General features: G+C 37.6%; 1 protein-coding gene and 1 pseudogene across 1 annotated transcript; one reads left to right on the top strand and one right to left on the bottom strand.

Annotated features, from left to right (window-relative positions):
* Positions 1-3484: 3484 nt before the first annotated feature.
* On the top strand, positions 3485-25120 carry cttn (cortactin). The gene is made up of 16 exons (XM_088334087.1): positions 3485-3639; positions 5776-5885; positions 5988-6061; positions 6133-6262; positions 6696-6806; positions 8638-8692; positions 9439-9549; positions 11265-11375; positions 12060-12170; positions 13988-14098; positions 16730-16785; positions 17636-17705; positions 19758-19996; positions 20320-20428; positions 22949-23017; positions 23960-25120. The coding sequence occupies exons 2-16, from the start codon at positions 5802-5804 to the stop codon at positions 24094-24096; spliced, it is 1578 nt and encodes a 525-aa protein (XP_088190213.1). The 5' UTR covers positions 3485-3639; positions 5776-5801; the 3' UTR covers positions 24097-25120.
* Positions 15843-15966, bottom strand: LOC148367253 (U2 spliceosomal RNA; annotated as a pseudogene).
* Positions 25121-26699: the final 1579 nt, after the last annotated feature.

The raw sequence follows: 26699 nt of genomic DNA, 5'->3' as shown, positions 1-26699 counted from the left end.
TCGGAAGAATTCTGAGGTACTGTGCTGTTTGTTCTCAGTTTACCTGTGGATATTTTTTTTGTTTGTTTGTTTTGTGCGCTGCAAACGGATTTATTATCCGTCCCCGGGGATCGCTGGTGTGATGATGACCTTCTGGGGTTCATCGGACGACCTCTGGGCCTTCCATTTTGGATTATTGGTGATGTATTTTGGATTATTCGTAACTGGCCTGTGACTTTTGTTCCTTGGATTACCGGTGTTTCCATGTGACGTGTTTGGATTATTTATTTTTTTTCCCTGGGGGACTTCTGGAGCCGTCCCTTGAGGGGGGGGTTCTGTCGTGATTACCTAACTGGAGCCACCTGAGGTAATCAGCTGGTGTGCTGGAACGCGATTTCCTGATTGGTGGAAGCTTTCTACATAAGCTGTCAGCGTCCAGAGATGGACGTTCGAGTGACCTCCTCGTTTCCCTGAGTGAGCCTCCAACATTCAAGGTACCACGATCCCTTTGTGTATTCCAAGTCTGATTCTCGTTGCCTGACCCTTGTCTGTTAAAAGTTTACGATCTACTCTTCCGTCCCGGCCACCGACTTACCTGCTACGTTACTCGTCACGCGTTTTCACCACGGAGTTGCCATATCGTCCAAAGAGGCTTTCGGCTACCAAGAGACGACGTCCCAAGCCTGCTCCACCGAACCTTGTCCAAATAAATCCTTTAACTGACGCTATTGGATCCGAGTGCTTGTTCTGGTCCATGACACTTACTGTAATACAGTACAGTGAGAGATGTCTATCTCCCACTTGTGGTATCACCTGTTGGGGCATTTTCGTTATTAGACGTCAAAAAGACACTTTTTATTAAACGACCCCAAACTCAAAAAGAAACGAAATTACGGTTGGATAATGGATACCTAAACCAATCGCATCCGCTACACAGCATTATCTCCAGACAGAGGAGCAGTTTCAGCGACAGACTGCTGTCACTGTCTTGTACTACGGACAGACTGAAGAGATCTTTTCTTCCTCATGCCATGAGGCTCTTTAACTCTACCCGGCAGAGTAAAAGCCCACCGTAAACCACACCACCTACATTGCATATTACCGAATCTTATTGCAATATGTATTCTGTCTATCTATCTATCTAATTAAATTTAAAACGGCAAAATATTTGGTTGTAAGACTGTTGGTTTTGGAGATCCAAGCGTTATTTCATCTTTTGAATAGAATTGTCTTTAATGTCATTGATTCCAAGCTAGTGAACATTGTTTGCAACGTGATTAGACATAGCACTCCAGGATACATTCCTGTCAACCTCAGCCAATTGACCCCCTTATTAATGATTGCAAATCCATTTATTGGGAAATAAAATAAACCTTGCAATCACAACACAGAACCTATTTACTCACAGCAAGACAGTCTATGTAGAATAAAAACAAAGATCATTGGTGTAATTTTATTTACCAAACAAATGCTTCATGAAGGCCCTGCGACTGGCTAGCAACCAATTCAGGGTGTCCCCTGCCCACTGCGCAAGGATAGCTGGGGATGGGCTTCAGCACACCCGCGAACCCACTGAGGATAAGCTGTGCAGATAATGGATGTACCCTTCATCCAGGATAATATTTGTTAGTATAACACAACAACTTTAGCAAGCTACTACGACGTTGCCGTCTGCTCACACGGATTGAGACCATCTTGGGTTGAAGCCGAAATGGACAAGACGAGAACGGTCTAACAGAAAAACGAGTTTTTCAAATTTGTATGGTGTGCACAATTTGAAATGATGAGAAAAAAATGATAAAATACGGGGAAGTGAATAGTCCTGACATCTGAAGCCCCATGGAGCAGGGAAACCCTGCAGGGAAATGTTTCACACAAACGCAGGGGCTTGAAGATTAATCATTACCTTGAGTATATCATCATTAATTGGTGCATGCAGTAAAATAATGGGGTGTAAATCATTCTCTAATATATATATATATATATATATATATATATATATATATATTAATCTGTATTACATACTTGAGGACTGTTTTAACATGAACTGTTCTGTATTACCTTGACTGTGTTTGTGCTTATGCAGCAAGTGAAAATGTGAAATGAGGCAGTAAAATAAAGCGTATTCATTTTTATTTAACTCTTTTAATGTCAAGCATTTTTTTCCAAAGTTTTTGGACTCAGGCGAAGTTGAGGGGGATCCACAACGTTACTTTGACACTCTTATTTCAAACTACATTTGAACCTAAAAAAAGCATTTTCTGAATCAGTCATGTAGTACACCTGTTTTCCGGGGCTTCAAACGTCACCACTTATGTCAGCACACACCCCAACTCGCAGTTCATGAACCCACTCATTGCTCATCTGAAATACTCGTTACATGCTTCAGGGATTTGAATTGAGGAGCACATCATTGTTGTTTTAGAATAAAGAAAGGTTTAAAGTTTAAGTGAGTTAAAAGTTCACTGTAGAGTAAAAAAATAAATGCTCATATAATTTAATAAAAAATAGATTTTACATTACTGACCCCCAGCTGACGTTTTCCGAGGCCTTCCATAAGGTTCTCATTCCGCCAACTCAAAATCTGGTTGTCTAAACCAACAGCTTTATTGAAACCTATGTTATCCTAGAGGGCCCTCCAAATTGTTTGTGAAGCCTTCTGGGCAGATTTGTGAACCTAGCAACAAGTATTGGCTCAAATGTGATTGGTTAAACGCTTAAATATGAAAGCACACACCTGGAAGTAGTGCATTCAGGGGGAAAGCAATGAAAGGAAGCTGATAGACAATTTTGTATTATTCAATAAGTTTTAATAAGTATGTGACCTGTAACACGTCGTTTTAGAAATTGATCCTTTTCTGAGAAATCTACGATTAAATGTTGACATCCACACATCATTTTCCACAGAAACGGAAATGATCTTATATCCAGCACAAAAACAGGAGCGATAGCAGTTCCCGTGTTCCCCAAATAAACAGCAGATGGCCGTAGAGAGACATCTCTTCGTTGCTCTTTCATGTTGACCTCATTAAAGAACCTTGAATGTTTCTGAATATTCAAGAAAGCATTCCCTTTTATCCTTGCATATAAATTCCATGTTTTGATGAAATAAGAATGTCTCGTTAATTTGGCAAGAGTCAGCCTTTTCAGTTTGATTTGGTTAATTAGAGTTGGAAATGTAAATTCTGACCCAAATAACTGATACGTGCTCCTTTTAATTAATTCGTTCACTTCATGAAACACGTATATTCACTAGGGTCGAGTTCCATTTAAAATAATTTAAAATATAGACAATAATAACGAGTAAAACGGGAATGAAAAGGTATTTTTTATTTTATTTTTTATTTTTTTCAAATAGACGGCAATTTACGTGTCAGTTTTTACAAATAAAGGTTCCAGCAAAATGATATGATTTTGTGCCACAATTACATAAATAAACAAAAATGTTATAAATAATATAACAACAAATAAAAGGAACAGCCATCTCCCACCGCGCCCATTTCGTGACGTCATCAAGCCTGACAGCAGGATACAGCGAGAACAGGAAGATCCCGACAGCGTCGCATTCCATCTAAATCAGCCTGACAACAAATCACGTTTTTATTTTACGTGAAGGTCAAACTGGTCGGATTAAGGACATAGCCGCAACTGTCTTGGACGGTGAGCGTGGAACTATTATTTTCATTTAATGTTGTCCCCCGGTCTGGAAGAGTTTCCCAGGACAAATCGCGCTTGGCAAGGTTAGCATAAGCAGCTAGCTCAGTGGAAAACTGGAGCAGGAAATGCCGCAAGAAAATTCTGCAACCACGACACTTAAAACCACAATCTTTGCCGTGTAAAACTGAAATCTGTTTTAACATATATAGACATAAATCATTTAGGTGTTCACATTTTCCACAATATTCTAACATTTTCTCTGACGACGGTGCGCAAAAATGTAGTGTCATTGTGTTGTCAAATGGCAAGACTTTCACGCTTCACTTCAAGTTTCATTTTACTAGGACAAAAGAGAAATCGTGTCATATTAGTGCCAAGATTATCTCCCCCCCCCCTATCTGAAATACCCGTTTTTGTTTTACAGACGACACGGTGAGTCGCCCATCTGAACACAAATAAGCATTGTTCCTTGTAATACCCGATCCCGACTTTACCGTCTCTCTTATACCCGTATTGAATTTCGTATGTTACTATTCCAATTTTCACCATTGTTTGAATAACTCTGGAAATTATAGTTTTTGTGTGTTTGCCGAAGAGGGCGTGGTTGTGTAAGGGGAGTTTGGTATGCCAAATGGGCAACACAAACGTTTCCTGTTTGCCTATCTAACAGCTTTCGTGTGCGACTCATGCAAACTCCTACAATTTATCTATCATTGAAATAGTCTACTACTTGACACATTCCCCTTAAAAATCAAACAAATTAACTTAACTTGTGGCGATTCGTGTCATTCAACGCTATTCCGACATCACATGAATGCAAAAATAAAAACTTTAATTTTGCCATTTAACACTTGATCCTCGTTCCATAGGTATTCAAATATGCAGTATACTGACGAAAACTGTGGTTTCTGTATATGATAATGCTTTATATTATAACAGGGTTCCCGCGGATCCTTGCAAAGTCTTAAATGGCATTAAATTTCCATCCAGCCGTTATCTGCACCGCTTATCTTCAGTAGGGTCGCGGGGGTGCTGAAGTCCATCCCAGCTATCCTTGGGCAGTGGGCAGGGGACACCCTGAACTGGTTGCGAGTCGCAGGGGACACAGAGACAGATCAATCACTCTCATTCACACCCAGGGTCAATTTGGACCAGGCCAATTAACCTGACATGCATGTGTTTGGAATGTGGGAGGAAACCCGAGTGCCCGGATGAAACCCATGCAGAACATGCAAACTCCACACAGGAAGGTTTGATCTCATGACCTCAGAACTGTGCCGCACACGCGCTAACCACTGCGCCAATTTTATTATTCTCAAAATAAGGCCTTAATTGGCATTGTTTTCTGGGTACTCATTTCTGGCACATTTATATCCTCTTTGGACAGTATTTTTTTAGTATTTGGTGTCATTTTTCTACAGTTTCTGAAGTCATTTATTTTTTTCAGAATGAAAGCAATTAAAGATTTTTATGTCTGTTTTTAGCACTAAATTTGACATTAATCCTGTAGTATAACTGTAGTTGTATATTTGTAGTAATTTCGTAATATTTTTGTAGTATTCTGTAAAGCCTTTTGAGACTAATTGTGATTAAGGGCTATAGAGATAAACATGACTTGACTCAAATAAGACTTTAGACATTCTTTTGAATGTGAACACATTATTAAGATTTATATTTGTTTTGAAGTAAAAAGATTTAGTAGGATTTATCAATCGTCTTCTTTTAATCATTAATTTACTTCCGAGGTAACACTGTGTGAACTATCAAAACGGTAATGGAGTTTCAGTCTGGCCTTTCAGAGCAGACACATGTCTTCTGTCTACCCACAATACACATAGCAACTTCGGACATAGACGTTAACTTTGCACAATAGAAAAGTGTAAATTTAATGAGTTGTGGTTGTCTGGCATGATATATTGAGTGCAAGAGATATTTGCGTTTTTTAAATTTGGTTTGTTTAAATTGTTTCTTGATCTTTTATCAACTTGGTCTTAAATTTGATTTCAAAAGGTATCAAAAAATCCTAATTTAAACTTGCCGAAAACTGTAGGAACCCTGTATAATTAATTTGAACAGTTTTATTATTATTATGTACCTCTTTTGCAGTTCGGATCAGTTGAAGTATTTTTCATATTTCAGGTGTGTTCTGAAAAGGGCTTACAAAGATGTGGAAGGCAGCTGCAGGACAGTCAGTTAAGGTGACTGTTGATGAGGGCGGTGATGACTGGGAAACAGACCCTGACTTTGAGGTAATTTTGCATATTATCATCTGCCATATTTGGTTTCATTCACTGTCCTGACAGACATTTTGGTATGTTGAGGAAATGCTGTACATTGTCCTCTGTATTTAGAATGATGTATCTGAGAAGGAGCAGCGTTGGGGTGCCAAGACAGTGGCTGGTTCAGGACATCAGGGACACATAAAGTGAGAATACAGAAGTTTTATTTGATTTTTTTGCATTACCAAATACTAAATTGTGTGTTTTGTTGGAATAGTATCCACCAGTTGCGTGAAACAGTGTCAACAGAGCATACAAGCTTGAAACAGCAGGAGTTGGACAACATGCCCAAGGCCTCGCATGGTTACGGAGGAAAGTTTGGGGTTCAGCAGGACCGCATGGACAAGGTGCAAGTTAGAAAAAGCAGCTTTTTTTTCGTTGACTCATTATTTTGAAAAGCCAAAATCTAAAATTCAGCTGTAGCTTGTGAATTTGTTTTTATCATGTTTGCTAACTCATGCATCTTATTTTGTTTAAATTTTCAGAACATTTATTGCTCATTTGTGTTGCATAACAATTGTCTGCAAAGCAGCTTTGTTTAGTCGACCTTTTTCAGTTCAGCCACTGCAGCATGAATTTGATGAGTGAGCGATGGTGCTTCATTGTGTTTGTTCATGGATTTTGAATGAGTCTGATATCACCAATACCTCTGGTCACATTAGTTCTTCTCATTTATATTGTTCCCATTCTCTGTTTTTACAAAAAAATGATGAAACAAAATAATTCATTTTCATGAATTACTCCTTTTGTATTATTTATTATTTGTGTTTTCTTGGACAGTCTGCAGTGGGACATGAATACCAGAGCAAGTTGTCAAAGCACTGTTCCCAGACCGATAACTCCAAGGGCTTCGGAGGGAAGTACGGAGTTCAAGCCGACCGTGTCGACCAGGTATCTACCGTTTCTGACCCCTAATCGTTCACTTAGTAAGTCAAACTATTTGATAATGTTCTGAACTTATCTGTTTATTGGGTTTGGTCTTATGGTATTTGCAATGTGAGCTGTAGGGAAATTTAAGGCCAAACTTACTATATGGCTAAAAAGGGATTAGTTGGCTCAATTCCTTATCAGTAGGGATGCTGCTAAAGGAAAATTTGATAAAAATGAAATAAAGCCAATAAACAGGGACCAGTGGACTAAATGTTGCACACAAAGTACATTTGTGTTTATGAAATAAAACTGCTCAACTGTAATCTTGTAGTGTTAGCTTGTAGAAATTAGCCAAAGTCCGGCAAGTGGCTACCAAAAACGTGGGTGCACAGGGACACACGAGTATTATGAGATAATAACTTAAACATTCGTCAGAGCTACGACTTTGACATATCTCCCAATCCTTAAAAATATGATAGGATAAACAATAACTGGTTCAAAAATTTGCTCACTTCTCTTATGAGGTGACATCATAACAGCACACTTTTTTTCATTCATGTTTTTATGTCGTTTCATTTCTTTTTTTAGCCAAAACTGAAAATAAAATACATTTTTTTTGTAATTTTGGGCCAAAATCTTTTCTGGGCCTTAAATTTGATGCTTCACTATTATTTAAGAATGTATAACGCCACCTATTTTTTCTAGACCAATTTTGTTCTGTACCCCCAGTTCATTAGTAGTCTGTTGCAAATAATACTTTTGATGCAATCATGTCACCACAAACATTTTAAAAATAAACAATTTTTCTTAAAATTGGATGAAACTAGTGGCAGTTTAATATTTCTGATGGTAAAGTGGCTTGAGGGACAGGACCGACTGCCGAGCTTTTGCACTAGTGTTAATTTCTATTGTAAACGCAAGTTTTACAGCTGCCGTTTCCCGAGTTACTTGACACCATCGCACTTGGTGGCAGCGATGTGTTTGCTTTTAGTCTGACTATAATCAAAATGGAAACGGAATATTGCCAGCGTTATGACCATTTGAAGCCATGTAAATGCACACAATTATCTGTTTAGGTCCAACTATAAGTATTCTGATTGCAATGCTTGAGTTAGTCCTTTCATTTTCCAATTTCTCATGCTTATATATATATATATATATATATATATAAGGATTTGAGTAATCCAAATGCTTCTGTGCACTCTGTTTCCACTCATTCTGTATTTTTCCTATGCCCCAAACTTCTGTAGGACTGATAGTACAGAGATGAACGATGCAGACAAAAAAGCCTCATTTGAATTTTTTTCAGGAAATTTTATTTTCTTGCCACAGGTATATCATCTCCATTTAGTGGATGTCATAGTTGTATCCATCTATATATAGCGTAAGTCTATGCCCATGGTTAACCTCGTCAGACCACTTCTTGTAAACATGCAGCAATTAAGCTCATTTTTGGATAGGTTATTCTTTTTTCTGTAAGCAAATCCTTTCGATTGCTCCAGAAGTCTAATATTCCCTTTACATTCAGATTTTTGCCAACATTAACCTTATTCGGTGTTTGCAATGTGCAGTATAATCGCTGTTCTTCACACAGTGCACACATCAACAAAACCTCAATGACCTGCCTTGCTCTTTTCTATTTACTTATCTATCTCACAGACTTCAGAATTTTGTGAAGTTGTCCGCTGAATATCTAAATTCTGCAGTGAACTGTGAGGCAGCATATTAGGATGCATTTAACAGAGTTAAAGGGATTTTGTTTTTTATTAGTTTCACATATATTATTATTACTTGAAGTTTGCTGACCAAAATCTTTAAAAATGATCTTTGTCTTTTTCTTCTGTTATTGTAGTCTGCGGTAGGGTTCGAGTATGCTGGGAAAACGGAGAAACATGCTTCACAGAAAGGTGATGTTGAAACTTGTTATCTGAGCTTCAACCCCAGATCAAAGTTTGAAATTTCCAAATGTTATCTGAGGCATGTTCCTGCATGCATGATTTCAGGCATGTCCAACTGAATCACAAAAGTGCTGCAGCTCTTTGTTTTTTTTTTTTAAGTTTCCCTTCATACTGTCACCTGATTCATTAGCAAGGAATACAGAAATCATATTAAACATCCTGATGACTTGATTCTCCAGTGTTTAATTGGGGAAACTTTTAAGACATGAGGAGCTCTGGTCCTTGAACAGATTCTGACGCATGTGCTTTAAATGGTTACTCAACATTTCTTGTATTTCTCCTGTACATTAATGTTTATCTGCCAATAAACTTGGTGAGACTGAGCCAATAGTGTAAATGCACTATTGCACCTGTAAGACAGGAATGCATTTCACTTTTTTGCCGTTAAGATTAAGTGGCTGCGATCTCTGTGGTGCTGTTGAAACAGATCCATGAGTGCAATTTTCTCCAAACAGTCATTTAAGGATCCATTATTGTTATCTTACCTTTGTTATCTGAGCTATATTTAAAGATAAAAGAACAACATTTTAAGTGTAATGACTGTGTTAAAACCACTCCTGTGAAATTTTCACATGGTTAAATGCTATACTGGTGCTCATTGTTGCCTGAAAGTTTCTATGTAGGTTTTGATCTGGACCACTGCTGCTATTCTCTCACTCTGAATTGCTTTTTCTTTTTTTATTATTGCTGTTTAGACTATAACACTGGGTTTGGTGGAAAATACGGTGTACAGGCTGATCGTGTTGACAGGAGTGCAGTAGGCTTTGATTACCAAGGCAAAACTGAGAAACATGAGTCCCAGAAAGGTTTGTTTTCATCTCATGCACTCACATCAAACATAAAGAAACATACAATGTATAGGTGTTCTGTATCAAGAGTCAATAGTTGCAACAAAATCAAACTATCTGGTGAAAGGAATTTTTAATTTTCATTTAACCTTGGCCTTTTTAGTATGTGAAGAAATCAGTTTTTTTCTTTGTCTTATGCGGGGAAGTGGCTGTGTAACAGTAAACTAAACCGGTTTTCAGATAAGAGTTAATTTTGTTTTTCTATCATTCCTTCAATATTTTAATTTGAATATACAGTACACATTTCACTGATAAAATAGAGTTTGGACGGCATTTGATACCTAAATGACTAGGTTACCCTGGCATGAGGTCGGTGGTTCGCGCCCCGGCCGAGTCATTCCTAAGACTTAAAAAGTGGTCGGCGGCGCCCTCTGTTGGCTGCGGCTGCATCGGCTCGCTACAACGGGTCAGGTGCAATCGACATTTCGTTCTGTGTACATTGTTACACAGAATGACAATACAAGGAAATTATTATTATTATTATTATTTGGTTATTCCTGGCCAACCATTAAACAGTGCACTGATTAATCAATCAGTTGATTTGAATTTAGTACATCAAGCAGTATTGTACTTTCCTCAAAACCTCAGCGTTTTCGAGGAAAATATTTTTAAGTTTATCATGTCCATGAAAGTACTATCAGACTCTTCGGACTGAATCTAATAGGACATTTGCAGACCTCTAGTTTTTTTTAAACTTACATAAGTATTTTTGCAATTATTTTGAAAAATCCAAAACCAAGCCATTAACTGAATAGTAAACAATTGATTTGAGATTTTTCTACGGTGCCAATTTGAGGTAATGTTAATGGTGGTGTTTTTAGGTCAGGAATGTTGGTGCATTCAATACAGACATTGCCCTACTTACGAACGAGAGGTTCTGAACGATCGTTCGCAAGTCGAATTAGTTTGTAAGTTGCTTCAGTGCTATATTTTGTATGAAATATATGTTTGAGGTTTATTTTAAGCATGTTTAAGGCTTGTATTAGTAACCTGTTGTTTTTTGAGAAAAATAAACATTTAATAAAATAATATGCTCTATTAAGATAAATAAAACTTAACTTATTTTGGATGATGAGCTTCAAGAGTTAGGCGACTTCCTTCTTTGTGGTAAAAAGTGGCCGAAAAAAACGCAATCCAACCATTTTCTCAAACGCATCAAGCCTTATTTTTTCACTTTCATTTCAAAAGAAACGGTTCACCTCTTCTTTACACTTTACACCAACCATATCGAATGGATGCAAGAGATATTAAACAATAAAAATGTCAAAGTTCCCAGCGCGTCAGGGATACAGTATACGTTTACACACAACTAGGAAGTGGAAGTTGGATTTCTTCTTCGGGGGTGGATGCTGGGTGAGCTCTCACAGCGCCACATGCCGGTAGTGGTGGAAAGAAGCACTACATTACCATCCTGTACTCTGAAAAAGGTGCACAATACAAAATCTAACTTAAAGCAATGTCCCGATACTTCTCAACATCCCGATATTTGTTTTCATATCTCCTGTTTTTCTTAACTCGAATGTTGGTAAGTAGGGGAGCCTCTGTTGTTTAATCCGACAGCGTTGGTGACGAATGTCGTTTGGACTTAAAATAAAAATTAATTTATTGTTGTTTTTCCTTTTCGCCATTCTTTTAAATAATTTTCCTCCAATAATCTCTGTCGCCATTTTCAGATTATACTAAGGGTTTTGGTGGGAAGTTTGGCGTGGAAACTGACAAAGTGGACAAGAGTGCTGTGGGCTTCGAGTACCAGGGCAAAACTGAGAAACACGAGTCCCAGAAAGGTTTGGTTTCATTCTATGCTTTCATATAAACATAAAGAAACATACAATGTAAAGTGGCTCTGTATGCAGAGACAATAGTTGCAACAAAATCAAATTACCTGGTGAAAGATTTTTCATTTTCATTTAACCTTTTTTTGTATGTGATTAAATCTGTTATTTTTTTGTGACTGACACTGGCTTATGGTTATTATACCTGGGAAACCACTCATCAGTGCATTGATTCATTAATCAGTTGATTGGAATTTATTACACGGAGCAGTATTGGACTTTCCTCAAAACTTCAGCGTTTTTGAGGTAAATATTTTCATGTGTATTAAGTCAGAGAAAGGACTGTCAGAATCTTCGTACTGAATTAAAAACGACATTTGGAGACCTTTACTTTTCCTCAAAACATTAATCACCATCTATGCAATTATTTTGAAAAATCCAAGACCAAGACACAACCTGAATAGTCAAAAATTGATTTGAGAATTTTCTACACTGCCAATTTGAGATTATTTTAATGGTGTTTTTTTTTTAAGTTAGGGATGTTATTTCATGGTACAGTCCATCAAATACTGTTTATGACGGCGTTCTTGATGAATGTCTTTTGGACTTAAAATAAAAATTCACATAATGTTTATTTTACTTTTCGCCATTCTTTTCATTCATTTTTACTCCAATGATTTCTGTCACCATTTTCAGATTATACTAAGGGTTTTGGTGGGAAGTTTGGCGTGGAAACTGACAAAGTGGACAAGAGTGCTGTCGGCTTCGAGTACCAGGGCAAAACTGAGATGCACGAGTCTCAGAAAGGTTGGTGGCAATTTTGAAAAACTAACTTCATAGTGCTTGCTGAACAAAATAATGATGCCTAATATTCTCTCGATTATTAATTACAAACCTTGATTAACCTAATCTGAAATAATATGTTAAGCTCTTTATGTGAAATATATAGTATCATTGGAGGACCCTGCTGGCTACATAGACCCAACCAAAAATGCCTGGTTTTATCAATGGGAGGCTACATCTCTGATTAGACACCTATGAATTCCAGTTTCTCTGTGCTAAATCCATATTGTTGAAATAGACCAATACTGTGATATTTGGCAATATTTATTCTATTGGCAGATTTCGTCACATGCTTATTTTATTAATTTGACAGCTAATAAACAATCCATTTGAAACTGTCATTCTGTCTCCAGTGAATTAGACCGTTTCATTTTGTTAAGTAGACTAACTAGCTTTGTCCTGCTCATAGTAGTAACCTGATTGGCTTTTGCTTTATCTCTGTCAACCACTCACTAGCCACAGCGAATAAATTATTTGCATTAAAATCATGTCAAAGCAGAAGTCACTGATAAAGTTTTCACCATTTCTATGTGGGGGAGCGTGGTTGAGGTGTCCTTAAAAAAATTACATTTAATATTTTTTATATGTTAACAATGCCCAATTGAATTGTCTTTATTGTCATTGACAACAACGTATTAAACATTGAATGCAACAAGATTAGACATGGCAAGATTTTAAAGAGAAAAAAAGAAGATAAAATACCTATCGGGGTAAAAGCATGAAAAAAACATTTACAACATACTGCTTGGAGACTGGCCTACATTATAATAATAGTGAAATGTTTGTGAATGCAAAAGAATAGTGCAATAATGTTTCCTATGATGGCGAGTTCAAAAACCAACAGGTACAGTCAGACCTCTCAAACATACAGACAAAAAGTTCCAGCAAGTTTTTTTCCCAGTTTTAATTCAGATATGTGACGTTTAACCGTATTAAAATAAAGCTTTTAAAATAATTTACACTTAATTTACACAAATTGAATCACATGCGAGCACCGCTCATTAAAAAAATGATCGTTTTCAGATTTTAAAATAAAATGAGGTGAAAGTTTATTAAACTATCAGTAATGTCTTAATGGTATTTAAATTAAATGTAGTTTTATTTTTAATTTATTGCCACTCAAAATTGGCTTTACTATTGGTTCTCTGTTTTCTTGACTACTGTTAGAGTTAACACGTTGGCTGTTTAAAATCATATCGGTCTTGAAATGATTAACAATGGCCCACATTTGTTGGAATGTATAACAGTGTAGCCTGACAACAAATACAAATTTTCAAAAATAATGCACAATTTAAAAAATAATCTGCAAAAAAGATAGGATTTACCCCATTAAGCTTTAATGTTTTAAAGCTTTGATCAACTCATCCTCTTTTCTTAACTTTGCCTTTAAATTTTATTTGAATTTTTCACGCCAGGAAGCTCAAAACAGTTTAATGGCTTGTCATGACTTGCCTGGATTCTAAAACAAGCAACATCAGATGAGCTCGCCTGTAGCTACTTGTCTGACATATTTAAAATGTTTACCACCTCGTTTGTAAACTTTAGACTGTAGACATCTCATTATAAATAAAGGTGTTAGGAAATTCCGTTAATACTTTCGAAAGCTATATTTTGTAATGTTCACCTTGTTGAATTGGTGCCATCATTTATGCTGTCTGCCTTTGAGAGCAACATTGCTCTTGACATCTGTGTGTTCGTGTGAGTTTATGTAATTAAACCCAATTGTTTAAAAACACATTTCTTCTTTTATATTAACTGATAAATAACTGTTATATTAACAGACTATGTAAAAGGTTTTGGAGGGAAATTTGGCGTGCAGACGGATCGACAGGACAAATCTGCTCTGGGATGGGACCACCAGGAAAAACTTCAGCTTCACGAGTCCCAAAAAGGTATTTAGTTTTGACATACTTTGATTAAGACAGAAAACCCAGCGATTACTAAATACTTAAACCTTAATGTACCTACATGAGCATTGATAACACTTTAATATTGAGGCCTTTGTTAATTAATCTTGATGGACATGGTAAAGAAATATAAACACACGTTTCATTTCTATTTGAGGTAACAAGCTTAGCTTCTTACAAACGTGACCAAAACATGCTTAATTATTATTATACTGCTCTCCTAGACTAACCTCTAGTTTGCTGTCATTGCAAACAAACAAAAACATTGCTAATTTTATGCCGCAATATCATCTTACTGTATTTCCAATATTGTGACCTTCCCTCTAGTCTTTGATTTTTTCAGTGCAGTAATATATGTAGTGTAGAAATCAAGGCCTTTTGACTATCCTCACCTCTGAAGGGTTTCGTAACTGATTGCATTGCAATGTAAGCGTGCCTTTGGTGCAAGATATTTCAAATATTCTGAACAACTCTTAACTTCCATGTAAAATAGGTAGATTTGAGGAAGCATAGACAGATTGTGAACCTTTTTAGGAGATATGATTTGAATTCAGGAGACTACCCCCAAAGCAGGGGCCAATGACCTTTTTGACGATTTACCGAGGAAAAGCCAAGGTTTCAATTCCCTCTATTACTGACTGCCACTGCTAATCACGTCTTTGCTTGTTTTTAGATGGAGAGCGAATTAAAAACCGTCTTTGCTAGCTCACTGTAGAGTGACTGCTTTAAAGTTAAATTCTTTCAAAAAACAAATTTATTGTTCTTTGACAAGAGCCTGCACTTGCATGTTGAGGGAAGAGAGGTGGGGGGTTACAAGGGTAATTAGTTTCATGAAGGAAAGACGCATAGATAGACAAATTATTCACCCTCTTCAGGAAATGATGCTTTTGGATCAAAGAGCTACATTAATTCATCCATTCATATACTAGTTGACATTATAACCCTGCATGAAAGAGTGTTTCTTGAAATAAAATGCCAAAATCAATTTCAATTTATCACATGCTTATTTATTTACCAATAATTATGGATTTATTAAAAAAAACAAAAACGAGTTGTGTTAAATGGGGGAAAAAACCTGCATTAGTTTTACTGAACACTGTATAAATGGGTTTTTGGAAGTCTAACTCTGTAACCATGTGATCTTTGTGCTGAAGGTTATTATACCACCAGTATCTCATAGTGACATGTTTATACCCTCATCAAAATCTCAAAAGTTGGCAAATATGCCAAAAGGTCCTGCCAGTCTTTTTGTCTTCCTCTTTCTTTGATGTGCTTTGTTTTTGGATTGAGACATATTGGCTTTCAAAGGATGATTACTTCCTCAATTTGTGAGTCAAACCACAAGAGAAACTAAAAGTGGAAGTTGAGGCCAAGCTGACATTTCATATTACCGTATTTCCAAGACCATAAGGCGCATCACACTAAAAGATGCAGTCTCAATAATATGTGGCATTGCTGTTAAACACAAAAACAGGGGAGGATTTTGTAAGGTTTATTGTTCTATATTCTTTATCAATTATCCATTCTCCGTTATCGGTCAAATCATAATACGCTACAAAGCCAAGGGGTGGGGTTGGGTGGAAGGGGGGGGGGTACTGGGCTGGGATTTTGTAAGGTTTATTGTTCTATATTCTTTATCAATTATCCATTATCGGTCAAATCATAATACACTTGCTCTCAGCCAAGAGGCCGAGTCAAGGTCCTAGCCACAGAGCCATGCAGCGATCAGTGCGAATGCACCGTTCCCGGAGGTACTGCAATACCGGGCCGATGCGTGGAGTGGACAGAGCAAGCTCTTATTCCATCTCCGGATTGCAAAAATCAAACTTACAGCATTACTGTATTTTAATAATGCCAACCGTCTTGCTTAACATCTAGAAGGGCCGACACACTTTATGACAGAGCGTGGGCTTGACGTACGACCTGCGTGTCAACACTTCACCCCATTAATGTTATCATTGTGTCCTTTTTTTTGTCATGGTGACCTCTACTAAACCCAATTTACACCAAAAATGCACACACATGATAAGCATGCATATTTAAAAGAGGATCGAGAGTAAAACAGTTTGGTTTTACTTTATTCAGTATGAATAACAAATTACTACGATTTTTTTTAATCATCAATAGTATGGTAAATAACATGGATAAAACAAAACTCTGAGATTACAGTTCAGCCCAGAAAAAAAGTACACCAATACTGCAACTCCATGTTCCTTTAGTGAGCTCTCATAACGGTCATATTTATGAGGTCATACTAGGTCTCCCTGAAGGGAAATCTTTCAGTCCTTCAGTTTGAGATAACATATGTAGGAAAGTAGAGACTCACACCTTCAGAACATGTTCTATATGTTGTCAGAACATGGCATTTGAATATTATTGCAATATTTGTGATTTTTGCAATGCAAGCTGTGTAGTTCCAAAAAGGTCCAGTTGTTTGTAGTATTGGGGCACTGTGGGAACAGATAAGGAAAAATATGAGAAAACACACAAATATGTGATCGGTCTTAAATACAATGGATAGTTATTTGAAAAGCAAGTTTGAATATGGACTGTGGTTGAAATAACCAAGATTGAAGTCAAAGAAAAACTGATTTATTTTCCTATCTCCTCCTCTAGATTACTCTAAAGGGTTTGGAGGAAAGTTTGGTGTCCAGAATGACCGGATGGATAAGGTACGGTTACTAAAGCAAAGAGGTCTCAAACCCGAGGCCCAGGGGCCAATCACCGCTCCTAAGAGGATTGTTTGAGGTTTTTGCCTTAATATAAATGTTAAAGGGACAGTTTGTATTATTTTCCCACTAAATGTCGTTGTATTCTGTCGAGCCACTGAAAATTATTTTTAAAACCACAAAGAATAAAACAAAATACGGAGACTCAAAGTAAATAAAACGCATCTTATTTCTTGAGAGAAGAAGAGAAATAAGAAAATTAAAAATACAATTAAAAAGGGACAAAAAGAAAAGTGAAGAATAAAAATAAATATCAAAAAAAAGGAAAGGAAAAAAATTAAAGAAAAGAGAGTAAATTGCATTTTTTCATTTTTATGTTCTTTGAACTATTTTCCTTTTTTTTCCCTCTATTTTCTTATTTTGCTTTCTTTTCCCCATTTTCTGTTTATTTCGTTTTTCCTTTTTTGCCTTTTTTTAAAATGTCTTCCCTATTTTTTATTCCTTCAAAAAAATCATTCTCCCTTGTTTCGGTCTTTCTTTGGGGTGGGTAAAAATAAAAAAAAAAGGCTACTTTTTGCTCACTTTCAATCTCCGTAGTTTGTAGTCTTCCTTGGACTAATTTTTGCTTGCTCGACACATGACCGTGACATCTAGGGGACAACTATAAAACACTGTCCCTTGAAATACAGCGAATGTTTTTGGATGCGCTGATTTTGTGGAAAACCCCATTTGGCCCAATCTCACCCAGATCCTAGCTTCAACTCAATTGAATATGAGATCCCTGCTTTAGCACATTAGTTTCCAAGTCGGTCTCAATTATTGTTAGAAATTTATCTGTTTCTGTGTTCAACAGAGTGCTGGCACTTTTGAGGATCTGGAGAAGCCCAAATCATCCTACCAGAAAACTAGACCTGTGGAGGCTGGTAAGGCTTGACCGGTTTTGGTTGTTTATTGCAAATTAGGATTCTCCACTGAAAAATATACACACGTTTCTATACATCAGACTGGTCACCTACTTCCTTCCGGCATTAGGCTTTCAAATGGGAACGTAATGCTACGGACACACCGTGACACAGTGCGTGATAAAGAAAAAAGGCGAGCTTTTCGTGCTCCACCAACAAATCAAAGATACTAACTAGCAAGAACTGCCTCGTCTGGGAAGCTATTCGGTCCTTCGTGTTAGTGGTGCTTACTCGTTTCCCATTTCAATAAATAAACTTGCTTCATAAATGGCCATTGCTGCACTTTACTCCCTCAAATCACCTTTTAGGTTCAGTCCAGGTAAACAGAGCAGTGTTCCATAAACTGCGATGGTCAATCAGTCGACCATTACTTTTATATATTTTTTTCCATCGCTGTTTGTTCACATGATTGTGTATTGTATCTACCTCCTGTGTTCTTACGGCATCGTGGCCTAAGTTGGTGGTGTTTTACCCTAAAAAGTTGCATACTTTAAATGCTCCTGCAGCCATTCACGGCTACTATTGAAGGCGCCCAAAACACTTCAATTGCATACCATAAGAGCAGCTGTGGAAAAAATGCATTTTCAAACTTTTTACTAAACAATTATCTCACTAATTTCCATCAAAGTTTATTTACATCACTTGTATTCCAACTGCCATTGAACTATTTACTTGGAATTTATTTTTTAAATGTGTGGACATGGAACAGGATCTCATCATGTTTGGGTCTTGTCTGAGAAATTCAGCACAGAATAGATCACTGTAAGCCAGGGTTCGGTAGAGCCTCTGCCGTAAAAGTAATCCGATAAATATCTTCAAAATAACATTGCAAATGTTCCCGATCCTGGCAACTATGTAAGTAAGATTGAAGATGTGTCTGGAAATGGCGAGATTTCTATACTCATGAAACTGAAACAAGCAATCGCCACACTCTTATGCAAGTATGTAAAGTCTGTAGATGGACGCTTCCTTGCACGAGCCTCATATCAAGTATGGGTGAGATGGCCATTCACATTTAATGATTAGGCAGCAAAAGTCAATGATGATTACCTTGAAATCATTGAAGTTCAGCAGAACCAGGTACAAAAGCAACTTTTAAGAACAACAACACTAGACATTTTGGTGTCAACAAATGGAAACGAATTCAGTTATTCCAAAGAAAGCACTGGAGTTTGACATACAATCTGTTAAAACATATCTTTGCGAGCTATTCTTTTCAAGGATGATGGGCATAAAACCAACAAAAAAGGAACAACAAAGAAATGACTTGAGGCTAGCACTTGCAAGGGTGAAGCCACACATACCTGAACTGCTCTCTCAAAGGCTACATCAGAGGTCGCACTGAATTGCAGTTCTGTAATTGATTTCATGCACTATGTTGGGTTTGTTTTGAACGGTTAATTTGGTGCACCAGTAGAAAAACCATGTCTTGAATTTGAAAAAAGTAATGTAGTACTTTACACAAAATTAGGGTACGTTGAATGCACCTATGAAACTGGTGGAGTCCGGTAACTCAAGGTTAAGAAACACTGCAGCAAAGTGTCAAGTTTTGAGTAAAGAACTATTACGAAGAGAGTTGCAAACATGTTTTATGTAGAAAAGGTTTAAGAACATTGCACTTCTATATGTGTATGGTATTGAAATGATGTCTTAAAATGTTTCTGAGTAGAAAGTATCTTTTTGCATCCATGGGAAACATGGCGAATTTTACAACGTGAATGAACGAAATAAGAGCGCCTTTGATGTTTAGCTCCAGCAACGCGGTCTCAGTCAACGATGGTGACAGTGCCTTTCATTGTTGTCTTGTACTATTTTACCATCTCGTCAAAAGTCATTTCTCAATACTGTTTTTTGTGTTGTAGTTAGATGTGTAATAATTTCAGCTGTGTTCACCATGTTGCCTCAGTTCCTTTGACATGGGAGCATTAAAAACAGGAAATTTGATGCAATTGGTTGAATTTAGGCAGATACTTATTGGTTTGAAAATAATGACCAATTTTTCCTTTTATCAAGCTGGCAGCAGCACAGGAAACATTAAGGCCCAGTTTGAGAATATTGCCAGGCAGAAGGAGGAAGAGGACAGAAAAAGAGCTGAAGATGAGCGAGCACGTCGACAGGCCAAGGAGAGACAGGAGCAGGAGGAGGCGCGGCGTAGGATTGAAGAGCAGTCCAAAGCTGCCTCTCCAGTTCCAGTTGTGGCAACCCACAGTCCAACTTCTAGCCCAACTCCACCAGTTTCTTCAGCATACATGGTGGGCTACCTGACTTTTTGATACACATTCATGAATTTGACAGAAACTAAAATTTCACTGACAGAGAACTTTGACATTTTCTGAAAACAATAAATGAAAATATGAACAACTTTGAACAATATTCCCACACCCTAGAATTGGAGGAGAAAATGTGTCCGGTTTGTGCTTGTACTTTTGTCCTAAACAAAATGAAAGTTGGTGATTGAAAATGCCTTATGAGAGACATTTGAATACGTTTTTAAAACAATCCTCCCCCATCAAGCCCTAATACCAACAATTTTCACCTCAAGAGTATTAAAATTTGCTCATCTTATTTCCATTAGAATGCAGAAGATTCCTACAAAGCTGCTGAAAATGGGGAGCAGCTGTTTGAATCACAACCACAGGATCTCTATGAACAGCCACAGTCACTTTATGAGACTCCCGCTGAAGGTAGGCCTCTTTTTGGAATTTAATGCTTAGGCACTACATGAGCTAATGGATGGAATACATCAGGTCGTTTGGTTTTCTCATTGAAGTGAGTGATCATTTAAAAATTGCAATGACAAATTCACGGATATTTTCTACTGGCCTTTAGCATGATTTGAATTGCTGATAATGGTGGATGAAATTCAGCTACAGACATCACCTTTTGCAAGACACTATGAATTCTGTATGAGGCTTCCCCTACATGGAAACTTGCGTGACAAGATATTTTAGATATACAAAACATTTCTTTAACTGTCCTGGGTATTACTTGTGTCTGTTTCACCATGTTCATCATCACTGGGACGATCAAGTTATGCTATAAGACGAGACAAATTCATGTGTTCAGCCGTGTTGCTAGATGGTGGCCCAACTTCTTTATACATAATGTCAATTACAAGACGACAGAGCTCACCTGATTAAAAGGTGCTTGCTCAAAGTTGGGAACAAAACTCAATTCTGTCTTTGTAAGAGCTGCACCAGATATAAAGCTGCCGGCTTCACCAGCCATAAAAAGGAACTAATTCACGTCCATTTCTTACATATTAAGCCCGGCGCACACCTCACGCCAACCGCCTTGGGATTTTGACTTTGATGCCGTTGGCTGCAAAACCACTTTGCCATGCCCCTGCACACCTAACGCCACTTTCAGCTGCTGGGTTTTCAGTTTTTAACTTTGCTTGTTTTCCGATCATGTGAGCATTTAAGTTGTCAATAACAAATAAGAGCACATATCTACTACTGCGCTCAAAGAAAATTGAGACCAATTTTTGAAAATTCTTAAAAAAAATAATTTAAAAAAATATATATATATTGAACAATGCAACATTACAAACAAAATTGACATTTAACACTAAAAAGTTAACAAGGGAACAGAAGGTGCTGCAGAAATACAGTGGGACAATTATGAAAAGCATGTTGTATATTATTTGCACGTTGGTAATGTTGATCACATTCAGAGATATTACCCCAAAAAATAAATTCACTAACAACAGTTTTAGTCTTTTGATATTTTTGGGCAGATAAAAATTTCGATACACATAACATTTTAATTTATTGCACTTCATTTTTGTTTCGTGGGACACTGAACCCCTAATGCCCCAATAAGCAGGTTTGCGCTTTAAATGGCTGCACGGCCGCTATTGGGAAATGTGAACCACATTGTAAAGCGCTTTGGGAAGTCTTCATTGACTTGAAAAGCGCTATATAAATGCAGATATTTTCATTTCATTTGGATGAAGTGCTAGGATGAGAGTATCTTACACATTTGCAGGTTTATAGCATACATTTGTATTTTTATGCTAATGTTTTTGTCAAAAACTTTGGTTTTTATTTATTTCTGTTACAGAATATTCTGTTGTGTTGTGCACTATTTTCTCTCTGTCCAAAACTTCAATATTTGAATGGTTATGGTAATGGATCCCTTAACCACAAGGGTCATAGGGCGCCATTTCCTTTGGTGTCCATCCCTCTCCAGGCTTACATAGGAGGAAATTATTATGTTTGTTTAAAACATCTGATTCATCAATTAATCAAAAGAATATTGGACCGATTCATCGATTATTGAAATAATCATTAATTGCAGCCCTAATTAAAATGCTCACAAACTTTAGAAGTTCTGAGATGCATACTTGATGTTGACGTCCCCATTTTTATAATTGTTACTGTTGAAGACAGAGACTGTATTGCGCATGAGCAACACTCAGCAGAGATTATCTTCATGTCGTGGTTCCTCTCTTTGTCGGAAAGTCGTGTTAAGTGACAATAGTCGATAATGAATTCCTTTGTCGAGCATTTCTTTTATCGATTTTTGTCGACAACTTCAACTAATTGTTGCAACCGTATTGTAAAACCTCATGTTATGTATTATATTCATAATGTTGGCAAAAACATGGACTCATTGAAGGGAGTCATAAAATGCTTCCTGTCATCACTGCGGTGTTTTGTATTTAGAATGCATGCGTTGTTGACAAGAGCAGCTTCACGTTTTCCTCGGTATGGCCTCAAATTAAAGAATGATCCGCATCGTATTTAAAGCCGCAGTGTTTAAAATGTAGCAAAAAAAGTAGATTTATAGTCTGTAGTCTATGATAATCTGAAATCTGATTGGCCATTTTATCTCCCCGAATCGACAAACATTCTCACTGGACGAAAGCAACAGATAGAACCAAACTTTTCTGACCCATGGCTTAAAACTCTGCCATTGTATTTTAGACATAATAACTACTGTATTAGGTTTTAGATCAACTAATTATTTCAGTAGATGGAAGTTTGTTCCACAGTTACACTATCAAACTCATTTTTCACAACAATGTTGGTTAGAACCATGTGTTTCTCAGGTCACTAAGTCCAGTTGATTGATCCATTGGTCTTTCGCTTAGGTAGTGTTGGGTAGCAGCGACGGTAGCCTCAGCATCGAATACGCTAGCATTACCCGGGATGCACCCCTCAGATAATGATTTTTAATTAACGACCATTCTGTTGCAGAGGAGCAGCTGTACGAAGTTGGTGAGGACCCCGGAGTGACTGCGGTTGCACTTTATGACTACCAAGCAGGTGAGACTACTAACCAGCTCAGTGACTGTTAATTGGATGTGTTCAGTGATATAAGTTACATGTCGTTCCGAAATTGATTACCATAAATTCCGGACTACAGAGCGCGCCTGATTAAAAGCTGCATGTTTACATTTAAGAACAAAACTTAATTTTATATTAGCACAAGCTGCACTGGATTTTAAGCTTCAGTCTAAAGCCCAGGACACACCTATTACCAACTGCGTGGGGAGTTTGGCGCCAATGCGTTTGGGTGCAGAATGCCAACGGCGCAGTGCCCCTGCATACTTGACGGCGGCTCTACTGCGAGTTGTTTACGTCACGTTTTCAAATCATGTGACCATTACCGGCGGAGACTACCTAAGTGATTATAAAAACGAGCCTTTATATACTACTATGCCGGAGAAACTGCAAATTAAGGCTGCTTGGCATAGAATATGAGACCTATAATTCTAGACAGCGCCAGGGTAGCTATACTACGAAGAATAGTGCCATATTGCAACACAGACGTAGTTTTTCCAATGCCTTGTCATCGTTCTTGGAGGATTCAAGGAATTGCAGCAACTTGACAGACTGATACAGAGAGAACACAGAAGCGTTTTTGATAAATAACTGACACTGCTGTTCAATTCGGATGTATAAGTTGACGACATGATTCGTGGGTGAAAAAGTTGACATACCATGAGTACATGAGTCAGTATTGCATTAAGTCACAGCAAACCCACCTTTTTGTTCCTGTTGTGTATAATATGATTAATGTTGACAAAAACTGACTAATTACTCGACTTGAAGGGCCTGTTTTCGGACGTCACCGGGGTGTTTGGTATTCAGAGAGCATGTGTTGTGGAAAGTACTACTTTCCATTTTCTACATAATCTTAGTTTAGCAAACCATTTCCAGTCGATACAAGCCCGTGTACATGACATTCAAGTATTTCCGTTTTAGCCGGAGAAGACGAGATCTCGTTCGACCCCGATGACATCATCACCAACATTGAGATGATTGACGAAGGCTGGTGGCGCGGCGTCTGCAGAGGAGCTTACGGTCTTTTCCCCGCCAACTACGTGGAAGTACGGCAATGAAAAGAAGAGCCTTTTAACTCAACTTCTCATGCTTCGATTATCTTTCCTTTTATTTCTGTGGGCTCCAAAAATGTGCGAGACCTTTTTGGTCTTCTATATCAGCAATCTTTCACATGTTTCCATCTACAGAATTTGCTTTTTTTATTCCATATGTTGACTTGATTTATTTTCTTATAATGCCCAGAATTGCTTTGGAATAAGAACACGGAAGTTAAACACAAGTCGCCCCCCCCAAAGTGTATACTTTTGCTGATACCGTTTTCCGTACATAAATCGGAATCTAAAAGGTACTGCTTCTATTAGTATTTTTACCAAAGATTTAATTTTTGTTTGATCTGCTTCTCAAGAGGATACGATTAATAGTGATTGGGACCAAAACATAATTGTGGTGATAGCAACTGTGTTCCTTGCTTGCTGTGTAACCCAAATGATTATTGTCCCTATTTTTTATATCACATAAACGGCTCATGCTCTGTTTAGATGACACGCCATTATGTAATTGATTATTCCAACATTGTTGGATAATGATGTACATGTTTTATTTTTAGATCTTTGTAGATTTGAATGGCAATTGACATAAATGACGAATTTAACACTACAACCCATTTTATTTTTTACTGAAATAATGCATTGTGGGCAGACGGATCAAGAAATGATATGTTGAGAGACTAGATTGAATATATCTTTATATCGAACGCCTTTTTTTGTGAATGTGTGCGCTCGTCCAAGTTCTACGGTCTTGTGTCTGTCATGGTTTGAAGTGTGTTAGTTACCAATGTTCATCCCTCAGAGTGACCAAAATATCAGCATGAAGGCTCTCAACAGAAAGTAAAAGGCTGGTCTGCGCTCATGAGATATTCCGTCAAATTGTTTTGAAGATGTTCGACTGACTCCAAACACTACATATTTTAAATAGTCAGCTGATAAGTTTGTAAGGCGGGAGTATTGGTTTGTGTGTGCAAGAGCTGTCATTCTTTTGCATCTTTTGGGGTTTTATATTAATAAAGTGGCCTTGTGAAATGGATTTTGTTTTGATCTATTTGTGTTTGCTTGAGTCACACTTCTCTTCAAAATATATTTGATATTTTGCATTAAAACGTGCTGGATTTGATTATGAAAAATGACCCAGCGGTGTCTGGTTGCTTGGAGTGATTGGTCGTGGTGAACTGCAGAGGGCGGTAGAGACCTCGCGGAAGCAGATGTTTAGTGATTTTGTTGCTATTTATTGATAGTGCCTTGACACAAAATTTAGCTAAAGACACTAACAGTCCTAAAGTACAACTGTGTACATTTCTATGAAAATTGGTTCAACTGTTTCGGAACCTACAAGTCAGACCAACTCATAGCCGTCAACACCCGTCCCCCGAACACACACATACATGGAGATACTTGTAGTCCTAAATGGGGACTCATTTTAAACGATGTAATAGGGGACTTGCTTTTCTGTTTGTTAAAAACGAAAAATAATTAAGTACATTGAATACCAAAATTGTTACACACGTTTCTAAAAATGAAGTGATTTTTCGACTATTTTCAATTTAGTAAAAACGGGGGACTTGCATCCTGGTGCAATGTATAACAGCCAGATGGAGGACTGCCTTTCTTCTGACATGACTGTGCCATGTTCCCCTTATTTACAAGAGACCACCTATTCACTTATGTTTCTAAGTTACTTTAAAAAAAAACAACTCAATGAAAATATGACTTTACGGTTGTTTTTGGGCATTTAAAACAATGTTGATAAGTTTAAGATGAAACAACTTTTATGACTTTGAACATGCCATTACCTATAGGTTAAAAGCCAGAAAAGGAGAGTTGCATCTATCAATGATTTCAACCCCATCCATCTATTATCTGCACCGCTTATCCTCAGTAGGGTCGCGGGGGTGCTGGACCCCATCCCAGCCATCTCTGGGCAGTGGACACCCTGAACTGGTCGTCAGCCAGTCGCAGGGCACACAGGGACAGACAACTTGCTCGCTCATTCACACCTCGGGACAATTTGGACCGGCCAATTAACCTGAAATGCATGTTTTTTAGAACGTGGGAGGAAACCCACGCAAGCACGGGGAGAACATGCAAACTCCACACAGGCAGTTTGTTCACAAGACCTCAGAACTGTGCCGCACACGCGCTAACCGCTGCGCCGTGCTGCCCATGATTTCAACTGATTAAATATATTTCCTTATGTGATTTCTAATACAAGTAAAATTGCATTTACATTGTTTTCATCAATTTCATAACTCTATTATATAATATGTTTTTCCAGAAGTAAATAATGAAACTGCAATAGTTATTATGTAGTGATTGAATCTTGCAGTCGGGAACCTCTATCCCCATTTAATGACGCTTAAGCTAGGTGTACACTGCAGAGCTTAATGCTCAATTATGATTTTCTGGTGAAATCCGATGTTTTTGTGAGATCATTTACATTCCCAACTAAATGTGACTTTATGTGAGTAAATCTCCGGTGTGATCCCCTTAACTGGTCCGCACGCACAAAAGTAGACACGAGACGTCACATGCACTGCGCTCTTATTTGCGGAAGTACTCCTGGATGGGAACAGTGGAGGATTTCCCCCCCCAAATATCAATTTTAAATC

Source organism: Urocampus carinirostris, chromosome 4 (genome assembly GCF_059441175.1).
Source record: "Urocampus carinirostris isolate Australia breed hairy pipefish chromosome 4, RoL_Ucar_1.0, whole genome shotgun sequence".
NCBI lineage: Eukaryota > Metazoa > Chordata > Actinopteri > Syngnathiformes > Syngnathidae > Urocampus > Urocampus carinirostris.
This window is presented reverse-complemented; position numbering and strand designations above follow the sequence as displayed.

Coding starts and splice junctions, on each gene's coding strand:
- cttn (XM_088334087.1), top strand. CDS start 5,802: ATGTGGAAGGCAGCTGCAGGACAGTCAGTTAAGGTGACTGTTGATGAG. Junction 6,807..8,637: donor AAGCCGACCGTGTCGACCAG/GTATCTACCGTT, acceptor CTGTTATTGTAG/TCTGCGGTAGGGTTCGAGTA. Junction 12,171..13,987: donor GATGCACGAGTCTCAGAAAG/GTTGGTGGCAAT, acceptor TTATATTAACAG/ACTATGTAAAAGGTTTTGGA.